Source organism: Myxine glutinosa, chromosome 1 (assembly GCF_964187855.1).
Source record: "Myxine glutinosa chromosome 1, kmMyxGlut1.1, whole genome shotgun sequence".
NCBI classification, from domain to species: Eukaryota; Metazoa; Chordata; class Myxini; order Myxiniformes; family Myxinidae; genus Myxine; species Myxine glutinosa.
This window is the reverse complement of record NC_136261.1, coordinates 152,495,702-152,508,275: the sequence shown is the minus strand read 5'-3', so window position 1 is coordinate 152,508,275 and position 12,574 is coordinate 152,495,702. Positions and strand designations below refer to the sequence as shown.

At 50.2% G+C, this 12,574-nt stretch overlaps 1 protein-coding gene across 1 annotated transcript in view; it reads right to left on the bottom strand.

Annotated features, from left to right (window-relative positions):
- NALCN (sodium leak channel, non-selective) overlaps window positions 1-12,574 on the bottom strand; it is a 259,747-nt gene that overhangs the window by 198,457 nt on the left and 48,716 nt on the right. The window contains exons 10-11 of the mRNA XM_078778655.1: window positions 12,231-12,362; window positions 11,894-12,061 (exon numbers count right to left, since the gene is read on the bottom strand). Coding sequence (XP_078634781.1) covers window positions 11,894-12,061; window positions 12,231-12,362 — 300 coding nt within the window. The remainder of the gene's footprint in view (window positions 1-11,893; window positions 12,062-12,230; window positions 12,363-12,574) is intronic.

Here is a 12,574-nt window from a genome sequence, read left to right as displayed (position 1 = left end):
ACCCATGGGTCCCCCAAGCGAGACCAGCAGCAAAATCTCCTTGCTCCAGCCGGTAACGTCACCGGCGGGCAACCTCGGCGCCGGGGTGGCTGGTCACGTGACCACCAAAGCGTGCCGCGCGTGCGGTTATAATCTTTTGCACCTGTCGGTCACGTGACCACCGAAACACGCCTCGCCTGAGAGGCGTGGCTTTCGGTTTCGGTTATGCTTTCTGGATTTGGATATATATGCAGACCGATAAACGGGCTTTTCAGAGTTCCCGAGTTGGTTTTTACAATAAACATCTTCTCGGACGAGTTTGTGTCTTGCCCGTCACTTCGTCCGTCTCAAGCAAGAGCCCGGCTCTTCATTGGTGACCCCGAATTTATGATGCGCGATGGACACCGCAGTGGCCCTCAAACTGCCCACCTTCTGGGAAGCACATGCCACCGTCTGGTTCGCGCAGGCGGACTCCCAGTTCGCCCTGCGTGGCATAACGGAGGACGCCACTCGATACCATTATGTGGTCGCCGCGCTTGGCTCCGCGACCGCCGCCCGCTGCCTGAGCTTCCTCCAGAACCCGCCCGCTGACGGCAAGTACGACGCCATCAAGGCACTTCTGCTGGGCGCTTTCGCCCTCTCCCCGGCTGAGCGCGCACGACGCCTGCTCGACCTTCCTGAGCTCGGCGATACGCGCCCGTCCGAACGCATGGATTACATGCTCGCGTTGCTCGGCGAGCACCCCTCGGATTTCCTGTTTCAGGAGCTCTTTCTTCGCCAGCTCCCTGCCCAGGTACGGGTCGCCCTGGCAGGTACGACCATCGTGAACCCCCGCGACCTCGCCAAGGAGGCCGACAAGATCGCTTCGGCAAGCCAGCTCGCCGTAGCGGCGAGCCAGCTCGTCGGGGTGGCGGCCGGGAGCCTTCCCGCCCACCCGCCCGACGCCCGTGACGCAGTTTCCTTCCCGGAGGCCGCCGGGCCGGCGCGACTGGCAGCGGCGACGCCGCGTCGCCCGGGCCCGACGCGTCGACCGGAGCCCCCGCCGGACCCGGCCTGGGGTTATTTCCACGCCAAGTTCGGGCGGCAGGCCCGATTATGTCGGCCCCCGTGCACGTTCGGCAAGTCGGGAAACAGGCGAGCCGGCGTTCCCTACCAGCAATGAACGCCGGCCGTTCCGGAAACCTGCTGTTCATCGTGGACCGAGCGTCGGGACGGCGCTTCCTCTGCGACACCGGCGCTCAGCTGAGCGTCATTCCCGCTTCGGCGGAGGACAGGCGGGCCGCCGTTTGCAGCCCCCCCTTGGTCGTGGCCAACGGCTCCGCCATCCGCACCTTCGGCCCACGCACCGTCGCCCTCCGCTTCGGCAGCCAGCTCTTTCACTGGGAGTTCGTGACGGCGGACGTCCCCATGGCTTTGCTCGGGGCCGATTTCCTCTGCGCCCACGGGCTGCTGGTCGACGTGAAACGCCGGCGTCTCGTCAATGCCGAAACTTTCAGCTCCCTGGCATGCGCCTTGAGCAGTGCCGCGCCCACCAAGTTTTCCTGCACCCTCCCATTGGCGGACGACTTCGCACGCCTCCTTGCGGAGTTCCTGGCCCTCACACGACCGACGTTTTCGGCCATCGCGGTGCGCCACGGCATCGAGCATCACATCCCCACTACGGGCCCGCCAGTGTACGCCCGGGCTCGCCGTCTCGACCCCGCCAAACTCGCCATCGCCAAGGCCGAGTTCGCGGCGCTGGAGCGCTTCGGCATCGTGCGGCGCTCCGACAGCGCCTGGGCCTCGCCGCTGCACATCGTCCCGAAGCCGGATGGCGGCCATGTGGCGACTACCGCCGCCTCAATGACGCCACTACCCCCGACAAATACCCCGTCCCGCACATCCAGGATTTTTCCGCCCGGTTGGCGGGGCGGACCATTTTTTCAAAAGTGGACCTGATTCGGGGGTACCACCAGGTGCCCGTCCGCCCGGCCGACATCCCAAAGACAGCCGTGATTACACCTTTCGGCCTCTTTGAATTCCTCCGGATGCCCTTCGGCCTCAAAAACGCGGCGCAGGCGTTCCAGCGCCTGATGGACGGTGTGCTGCGCGACTTGCCGTTCCTCTATACCTACCTGGACGACATTCTCGTCGCCAGCACGTCCAGAGCCGAGCACCTCCTCCACCTCCGGACGCTGTTCGGCCGCCTCAGCAAGCACGGATTGATCGTCAACCCGGCCAAATGTCACTTAGGTGCGGCGACGATCGACTTTTTGGGCCACCGCATCACCCGGACCGGCACCGTGCCGCTGCCGGCCAAAGTCGAAGCCATCGCCGCTTTCCCGCGCCCCTGCTCCGTCAAGGCGCTGCAGGAGATCCTCGGGATGGTGAACTTTTATCACCGCTTCGTGCCCCGAGCTGCGCAATTAATGCGGCCCTTGTACGCCGCCCTCCGCGGCCAGCCGGCGAAGCGCGACGTGGTCTGGTCCACGGACATGGACGCTGCTTTCACCGGCGCGAAACGGGCCCTCGCCAACGCCACGCTGCTGGCCCACCCGGTACCCCAGGCTCCCATCGCCCTCACCACGGACGCCTCCGACTACGCCGTGGGCGCGGTCCATGAACAATGGGTAAACGGGGCCTGGCAGCCGCTCGCATTCTTCAGCCGGCAACTCCTGCCCAACGAGTTAAAGTACAGCACCTTTGACCACGAGCTCCTCGGGCTGTACCTGGCCATCCGCCATTTTCGCCACCTCCTGGAGAGCCGCCCGTTCACGGCTTTTGTCGACCACAAGCCGTTGGTTTTCACCATGGCCAAGGTCACGAAGCCGTGGTCGGCCCGCCAGCAGAGCCACCTCTTCGCCGTGTCGGAGTACACCACGGACATCCGGCACGTCGCCGGGAAGGACAACGCCGTGGCCGACTCCCTTTCTCGAGCCGGCGCCAACGCCGTCCACCTCGGCGTCGACTTCACCCTCATGGCAGCGGACCAGGCCACCGACGGCACGGTGCAGGCGCTCCGGGTGGCGGACACGGGCCTCCGCTTGGCTGACGTCCCCTTTACGGACACAGTCCTGCTGTGCGACATCTCCCAAGGCCGACCTCGCCCCGTTGTGCCGGTCACCTGGAGGCGTCGCATTTTGGCTTCGCTCCACGGCCTCTCTCACCCGGGCCGGAAGGCGTCCCAGCGGCTGGTGGCGGCGCGTTTCGTCTGGCATGGGCTGCGACGGGACGTCCGCGACTGGGCCAACGCCTGCACACCCTGCCAGCGGGCCAAGGTCCACCGGCATACCCGGGCTCCACTGGCTCCCTTCACCGTGCCCGAGCGACGGTTCGACCACATCCACGTGGACCTGGTGGGTCCCCTTCCCCCATCGCAGGGGTTCACCCACCTGCTTACCATGGTGGACAGGACCACCAGGTGGCCCCAGGCCGTGCCTCTCACCTCCACCACCACCGCTGACGTGGCCCAGGCGTTCATCGCCACCTGGGTCGCGCGTTTCGGGGCACCGGCGGACATCTCGTCGGACCGCGGCCCACAGTTCACGTCCGAACTATGGGGTGCGATCGCCCGCACGTTGGGCGTTACCCTACACCGCACCACGGCTTACCACCCCCAGGCCAACGGGTTGTGCGAGCGGTTCCACCGCTCCATGAAGGCCGCACTCATGGCCGGCCTCCAGGACGACGGCTGGGCCGACCGGCTCCCGTGGGTCCTTTTGGGCCTACGCACGGCCCCCAAGGAGGACCTCTAGGCGTCCACCGCCGAGCTGGTGTACGGCCAGGCCCTCCGCGTACCGGGCGAGTTCATGCCCGACGCCACCAGCCCCTGGTCCGCCGCGCGCCAGCGCACGGACTTCCAGGAGGCCGCCCGACGTTTCGCCCTGGTGCCCACGTCCCGCCATGGCGACCCCCAATCCTACGTCTCCCCAGCACTCCGCTCGGCGGAGTACGTCTTCGTGCACCATGACGCGCACCGGGGGCCGCTCCGACCACCATACGACGGACCCTTCCGGGTCCTACGACGGGACAACAAGTCCTTCATCGTCAGCATCGGCGGCCGGGCGGACCGGATTTCGCTGGACCGCCTCAAACCGGCCCACATGGACGTCGGCCAGCCGCCACGACTGGCTCTCCCACCGCGACGCGGCCGCCCCCCATCCACTGCACCCCCCGTCCGACCACCCGCCACCACACCGGACCCCCCCCCCCCCCCCCGCGACTGGCCAGGGGTCGCTTCGGGCGGGTCATCCGGACCCCCCTCAGGTTGACCTTCCTGGATCAAGTCCATTCTGGGGGGGCGTGTGTAGCGACCCATGGGTCCCCCAAGCGAGACCAGCAGCAGAATCTCCTTGCTCCAGCCGGTGACGTCACCGGCGGAACCTCGGCGCCGGGGTGGCTGGTCACGTGACCACCAAAGCGTGCCGCGCGTGCGGTTATAATCCTTTGCACCTGTCGGTCACGTGACCACAGGCGAGGCGTGGCTTTCGGTTTCGGTTGTGCTTTCTGTTTTTGATATATATGCAGCCCGATAAACGGGCTTTTCAGAGTTCCCGAGTTGGTTTTTACAATAAACATCTTCTCGGACGAGTTTGTGTCTTGCCCGTCACTTCGTCCGTCTCAAGCAAGAGCCCGGCTCTTCAATATCACCTTTATCTATCAATATTGTTGAAATGAAGACCAAATAGCTGTATGTTGAAATATGTTGAAAAAGTCAAAACTTTACATGGGGTGTACTTACTTTTTCACATGACTGTACACAAAACTATTGCTTCGAATTTGAAAATCCCTTTCAAAAGCTATTTGGGCAGCATGTTTAATGCCACTTTTTGAGCAATGGCTTTCTTACCTAAAAACCACAAAGTTTTTAATCCAAACTTCCATTTTCTCTCATGCCCCTATGCAGAATCTATGAGGAGTGTTCAAAATGTTCTAGAATGAGATACTCACATCAATCCAATGAATGCCCGTTTTATTTTTCAATCTTAGGATCCCTCGACTTGCATACACTTTCTCCATTTGTCCTTCAAACTAATTTTAGGAAAACTAAAAGTTTTCAGATTGCTCCTTCAGCCAATCAAACTTGCTTTGGTCTTTGGTTGTTTCGGCCAGTTCCTCGTCATTGGTAAATCGGTGGCCACATGGGTAGAACTTTAAATGTGAAAATGACAATAGTCACTGGAGGGCAGGTCAATGATATATCGAGGTGATCCAGCTGCTCGAAGCTACAGTCACAAATTGGGGTCTGCTTCACACATCGCTTGTGTACAGGTACATGGTTGCAAAATAGGAGGTCAACATCCCTTGGCGTTTGTCCATGATGGCCTGCCACAGTTTTGGCAAAAGTCTGGTGTAATATTCTCCCTATTGTTGAAGTTTTGTAAAACAAATACAAAAAATTCCCTTGCAAAATTAAAAACAAATTATTTATTTAAATTTAATAAATTAATATTTATAAATTTTTATTTATTTATTGTATTATTATTAATAATTAATAATAATAATTCTTTAATATAATTATTAATTATGTAATAATAATTAATAAATAATTATTAATATAATAATAAATTAATAATTATTATATTATTATTATTTTATAAATTATTATTATTAATTATATTAATTATAATTAATTTATTGCAAAGTTTATAAATATTTATAAATATAAGTAACACATTTTTATATTAAAAATTAAAATAAAAAAAATTAAAAGTTTTTTGCAAAATTCCCTTGGTATCCCAGAAATTTAAGGCCATGTTCTTTCCATCTGAGGGTAGTACGTGAAATGTTTAGGGCAATGGTGTGCTTCCATGATGTGGATTCAAAATTTGTTTCAGGATCCCAGTGGAGAGGCCAAGTTTCATTTAAAGTTAACAAAACTTACTGCGTTTGCATCAAATAGTTCAGGAAGATTGTGATGGTGTTGAAGTGTGGTGCTGCGCACACAACTTGCTTGCCAAAGAGGTGGGCCACAACGCGTTTGTTAAAACCAAAAGAGTCTTTATTTCGAAAGCTCGAACTGCAGCACTGGGCGGGCTCGAGCTTAGAGCCCGCATATATGTGCCGAGGCCACGCCTAGTCCCCGGGCGTGGCCGCTCGGTCGAAGGGCGGGGCATGTGCCATCGGTCCCCGCCTGGGCGCTCGCGCCACCCACTGGTGCGCGGAATTATTGCCCCATGTGCCCGCCACAGTGTCATGGTGAGTGCTGAGGTTTCAAGGGATAAATATTGTTGAGATCTTAGAGATGCCCAAGTGTTCGTGGATGGTGGTAACAATGCTGTCTTGAGTAATTATCAGTCACATGAATATTTCAGCAGCCTTATCACGGCGATCCTACATGACGAATATCTTGACTTTGTGAACAGTTTGTGGGTCGGTCACATCTGCCAACTGTCCTGACTAAAATCAACAACTGATTTGGCTAATGTAGAATATGAGGGTGCATCTTCATCATACACAGTCACCAAGTTTCCTTGGATTTATTTGGAACTGGAACCTTCCTTGCATAAAAAATTGATGGCACCTCAAGGCAAAATTTTCGTAAGATCCACAACTTTAAGATGTAATAAATCTCTGGATTATATGCTGAAACGAACAATATCCGATTACAAACACGACATAATGACAATAAAACCGAAGCTTTTTGTGCTGTATTCTTCAAAGCGATTCACATCAAAGAAACTGGAAGACATGAGAACTGGTGCATTTATAAGCATGTCTAAGTAACAGCGACACCGATTGGTTCATCAGTCATGACGTCATTGGTGTTCCAAACGCCCATTGGTTGACTCAGTCACCACTGTTCCTGGCTCCGATTGGCTGGAGCAGAGTTGTCAGGGATGACGCACCATTTGCATCATTACCTTGGAGGGAGGGGGGATGAGGTTCCCCCCAAAGCCGGGGACTCCACATTTGCAGACATACCATGGACAGCGGTCGGGAAATACCTTAAATCTTTCCTTGTCGAAAGAGAATGGGAGAATGTACAAATTCCTTTTGACGACACAATGTAGGGTCCGTGTAATGGATGAAGGTTGCTTCTAACATACGTAGATGTAACGTACTACGACCTCGGCTCAATATCTTGAACATGTGTGCATTGTACTGGTCTGCACAATCGGGGTTGGAAGCCAAGTGCCGTGCAATGGCAGAAGAAGAAGAATAAATGGCCGAAGGTCCTTGAACGTTCTTGCATGCTCGTACCTGCATGCTTGTACCGGTTGAGTCCTCACTCCCAAGTTCTTTCCTCGAATCACCATGGATATGCTGTTTGATATGATCAGCCAACCTTTGGGTTGTACGGCCCACATAACGAGCTTCACATCGGCACTTATACTCATAGATAACATTGCTAATTTGTGAGGTGGGCAGCACATCCCTGTTGACTGACGTGAGCAGATGGCGAGAGGTGAAGATTACTCGAGGTTGCACAGCCAGGTACGTGTTTGATACCGTACGTTTGATTTGTTCTTCAAACCTTCATGATGATTGTCCTTTCCATGGCATCCTGATATATACCGGACACTTGACAGGACCGATCTTGTGTTCTTTTGTTGTGTTGAGAAACTTGTGCACATATCTCTTGATTATATACTCCAGGTAACCATTATCACCGAGTATCTATATAATAATAGCGTAAGGACTCGACTTTGTTATCCCTTTTACGCCGCACCCAGTGACCCGATGCCCACGGCACTAATGGATTTACGATCTACAAACCGCGCTCTTTGCTTATCATTATCACGTACAGACATACTCGAAAAATCTGAATTAGCCGACGTTGGGGCCCAAAAGCATCCGATTAACTGCCGATACGACGCCATCTTACGACGCCATTGTATTGGCGTCTGCTGGGCGAAGGCGAAGCAAGCCGTCCGCTGATTGGACAGGCGAAGGCGAAAGCAAGCCGTCCACTGAGTGGACAATCCAGAGCATGCATTTGTGCCAGTGTCGGCGATCGTTGTTCATATACGCACTCTTCATTCTCATCTTTCTTCCTAACTCTTACTCGGACAAGCAAATCCCCTATGCCATCTTACGACGCCATCGTATTGGCGTCTGCTGGGCGAAGGCGAAGCAAGCCGTCCGCTGATTGGACAGTCGAAGGTGACAGCAAGCCGTCCACTGAGTGGACAATCCCAGAGTGGTGCTATGCCGATTCCTATTACGAATCCATTCATTTTTCAAAAGTATATCGTAGCGTTGTCATTTAAGTAGATTGCAATAAATACGTTGTTCATATACGCACTCTTCATTCTCATCTTTCTTCCTAACTCTTACTCGGACAAGCAAATCCCCTATGCCATCCATAATGGTACACTCTATCCATACACCACATCCTCCCTTCGGTGGATGTTCCACGGGTTTCGGCTAGTATTTATGATTTGTCCATTTCAGCAGGAAGATTACAAGGTGAGCAAATCCTCCGAGCTCTGTTCACAAGGATGGTGATCAAGGCAATTTTGTATCTCAGGAGCTGGAGGAATCCCAGTGAATATACTGCCCAGTGAAGGTAGGCTTCTGGTAGATGGATGGAGTGAAACCACATGCAGATCTTGCAACCAACAATTCCAAGCAACAGGCAATATCAGATTAATGAAACTAACGTCATATAAGAAACAAAGATAGAACTTTATAATGAGCAAAAAAAATATTTAAACTGTGGATCTAGGATGGCAATGAATTCCTTGAACCTTTAGAAAACCCCTGTAACCAAAGGTTAATCATTTTTTATGAAAAAAATACAAGGGGCCATATTCACATTCGCTAGACTAAGGAAGGGGGTAGAGAGCGAGATAAGGGGTGTTTGGGATGTTGAATCTGCTGTGTGAGTATCAATTCTGATGATCATTAACCCTCGGAACAAACTCTAAATTTGTCAATGACAAATTGCTGAATAAGTAAATAACTGTTTACTCTTTAGAAAAGGAGGAAATGTACAAATAAAGGGAGGGAGAGCAGAGATAATCAAATGACCATGCCATCACTGTCTGCTGCCAGTCTGTATTGTCCTCCATTTTTAGCTCCTAAGAGCATGGGCAATTAAACGACTACGCCATTACCCCAGCCAGGGGAATATATTAGAGAGCAATCTTCACCTTGCTGAGGAAAATAAAATGATTGGACTTGTCGGTTTTCCCACCAACACAAAAAATGAAGACTGCATGAGAAGCGTATGTTGAAAAGTTCACGAGCAACAGGGAAACCATCAGTCTGTTTCTGTAAATATAGATCGAGTTCATGCATATCGGACCAGGATTCCATTACAAACAAGATGGTAATCATAGAAGACTTACCCTGCGCAGTCAACTTAGTGTGAGGCAACTCTTCTGTTTTTGAAGGGTTTTTTTCTTTGATCCAATATGGCTGCCAGACCACATGAGCGATTACACCATCTTACTATAATTCACCAAATGTCCGTCCGTCTGTCTGTCTGTTCAAAGGTACCGTAAAAACTGCTGAACTGATCTCAACGATATTTTGCGTGGATAATCCTGGGATCTCCAGAAGTAAAATAGGCTATTTAGTTTTCCCAATTTCAGCTTTAGTCTCCAGCATTCTCAGGTTTGGACTCACGCATAACATTCGCGTTTGCATAACGTTCATTGTGACGATGTTTTCATTGTGACGATGTTGTTTTCCCGGGTGCCGCACAAACGGCTGCACCGATCGAACTCGGTGACCTCGGACAAAGACCTTTTATAAGGACACGGGTTGAATCCCTACTTGAGAGAATTCCAAACCCATTTCAACTGAAGGAAACACGTATCGGGAGTACATACGACATAGCGATTGTGGACACGATTAGTTTAATCTCCACATCAGAGAATTCCACATAGCTATTTGGGCGGTGAATACGCTAACAGATCGGTCTCCATCGATCTTGCCAAGGCCGTAACAGCTATCGGCTCAAAATCCTTTTAACTGTTGATTTGGAAGTTTTTACAATGAAGGAAACACGTATTGGGAGTACATACAACATCGGGAGGACTAACTGCGCTCGTCTTCAGTATCAAGCTTAAATCTGTCATGGCGGATCTGAAGAGCGGAATGCTTGGAGAAGTGGTGGGCTACTTCGGCATGAAGGAGGATCAGAAACGTGGACTCCCACACTGCCGCATCCTGCTGATACTTGCACCTGCATGACGTTATTTTCCCGGGTGCCGCACAAACGGCTGCACCGATCGAGATTTAACGGATGTTTATATAAATCGTTTAAAAGAAAAAAAGCCTTCAATTTCTGATATTTAGCCCTTTCATTTGGGCCTCCAAATTGAAGGCCCGCCCATAGGGCGTGTACTGTTGCTAGTAAATTGAAATTCTCTGATATAATTGTTGCGTAGATCACGCTCAATACATTTCAAACTCATCAGACTAAGTGTTGTCCCTGTCGAATTATGACGTTGTAATTATGGCACCAATGACATCATCGTTAACAACACTTATCCCCCACATGCAGTTCTTTACAATGAGCCACATTCAATTTTTTCCATGGAGCAGTTTTGGAGATATAAAGGTGCAACGTTTTTTGGTTTTTCCAAGATGGTGCCTGTACCATGTGACTTATGACGTCATAATTATCATTATAATATTCTACAGGAGTAGGCACTCCTATGGTGAAAGTTTCGTGTGCATCAGACCATAAGTTGCAGAGAAAAAAAATTCATACTGATCGAATCAAGCATTGTACTTGTCCAATTATGATGTCATAATGAAGGTACCAATAACATCATCATTAACATAACTTATTCCCCATGGGGAGTACTTGACAATTAGCAATGTTTCAATTTTTTTCCAATGGAGCGGTTTCAGAGATATAGAGGTGCGAAGATTTTCCAAGATAGCGCCTGCACCACATGATGTATGATGTCATAATTAAAATATTCTCCAGGTGGAGGCACCTGCCGCCTTCCTGCCGCCAACCTTTCATGATGAAAATTTCATGTCAATCGGACCAAGAATTGCAGAGAAAAAAAATTCATACTGATCGGATGAAGCATTATACTTGTCGAATTATGTCATAAAAAAAAGGCACCGATGACATCATCATTATCATATCTTATTCCCCATGGGGAGTACTTGGAAATGAGCCATGTTTCCATTTTTCTATAGAGTGGTTTCGGAGATATAGAGGTGCAGTGTTTTTTTATTTTTCCAAAATTGCCTGTACCACGTGACCTATGACATCATTATTCTCATTAAAATATTATACAGGAGGAGGGGCTCCTATGGTACAAATTTTGTGTCCAACGGACTAGCGGACTAGTTGCAGAGGAATTTTTTTTTCATACTGATCCGATCAAGCGTTGTACTTGTCGAATTATGACGTCATAATTAAGGCACCGATGACATCATCATCAACATATCTTATTCCCCATGGGGAGTACTTGCCAATGAGCCTTGTTTCAACTTTTTTCATTGAGCGGTTTGGGAGACATAGAGATGTAACGTTTTTCCAAGATGGCGTCCGGTCCACATGACCTATGATGTCATAATTATGATTTTTAAAAAAATAATTCTTCAGGCGGAGGTGCTCCTATGGTAAAATTTCGTCTCAATCGGACCAATGGTTTCTGAGAAAAAGAATTTTTAAAATGCAGACACCACACGTACACGTACGCCACACGTATGCAACCGAATAGCTAACCCTGCTTTTCACTTTTTAGCGCAGGGTAATAAACACAGCCTCGTATTGAGCATAAAGATGAAGTGGACAAAATATTCAGGTGCAAAAATGCATCAAATCAAAGTAATTATGGACCTGACAGGGGGTGTAAAAAGGTGCAGAAATGGATCGATTTATGAACAAAATGTACATCAGAATAGAGGATATAGTCATGAAAATCTTTGTGAACAGCAATTCCCTTCTCAAAAGCAAAAACATCCAGCCTGAGGTTATGCCTTGAAGGAAATGATGGAAGATGATCTCGAATACCTGGAAGTATGTAAGCTGAGAGTGGTATAGCCTGGGAATTATGTGCAAAGTGGTTCCAATAACCAGGAGGAGCTCAAACTTTTGCAGCGAGGACGAGATGTAACTGGTGAAGCCCAAGCACCAAATCTTGAGAAGGGCTTCCACGTCAAAGAGGGCCGTGAAGACCACCTGCAGTCGAGGCGAGCAAGCAAATAATCTTCACAGTTTAATGACCGAACATTTTAATGATATTGATATTGATATTGAATGATATTGATATTTATATGTATCCTTGCTGTGAAGGTTATGTCTGATGCCCCCATGTGGAGATTTCAACCTAAAGAGAGTGGGGGTGTACCTCAGCAATATAGAATGTGTCAGGGCCTGAATTTGCATCACGTAAACCGAAGTAGCTACAGGCGGCCACAAGTACATCCAAGCAAACAAGAGTCAGTACGATCACGTGGAACAGAGTCGATTGCACCAGCACCTAAGAAAGTCATGAAATAAGAGAAAAAGATGAAGTTATTGTAGGATGTTAGGTTTCATATCGTGATATGTTCAACAAGTCAACAATGTTTTAATATAAAGGCAGTACAGTGCTATATTTAATGTTATTATTACACAGAGTAGTACAGAGAGAGCAAGACCACCTTTGGAGGCCATTTTCCCTCGCAGAGTAGGGGTTGGCCTTTTTCTGGC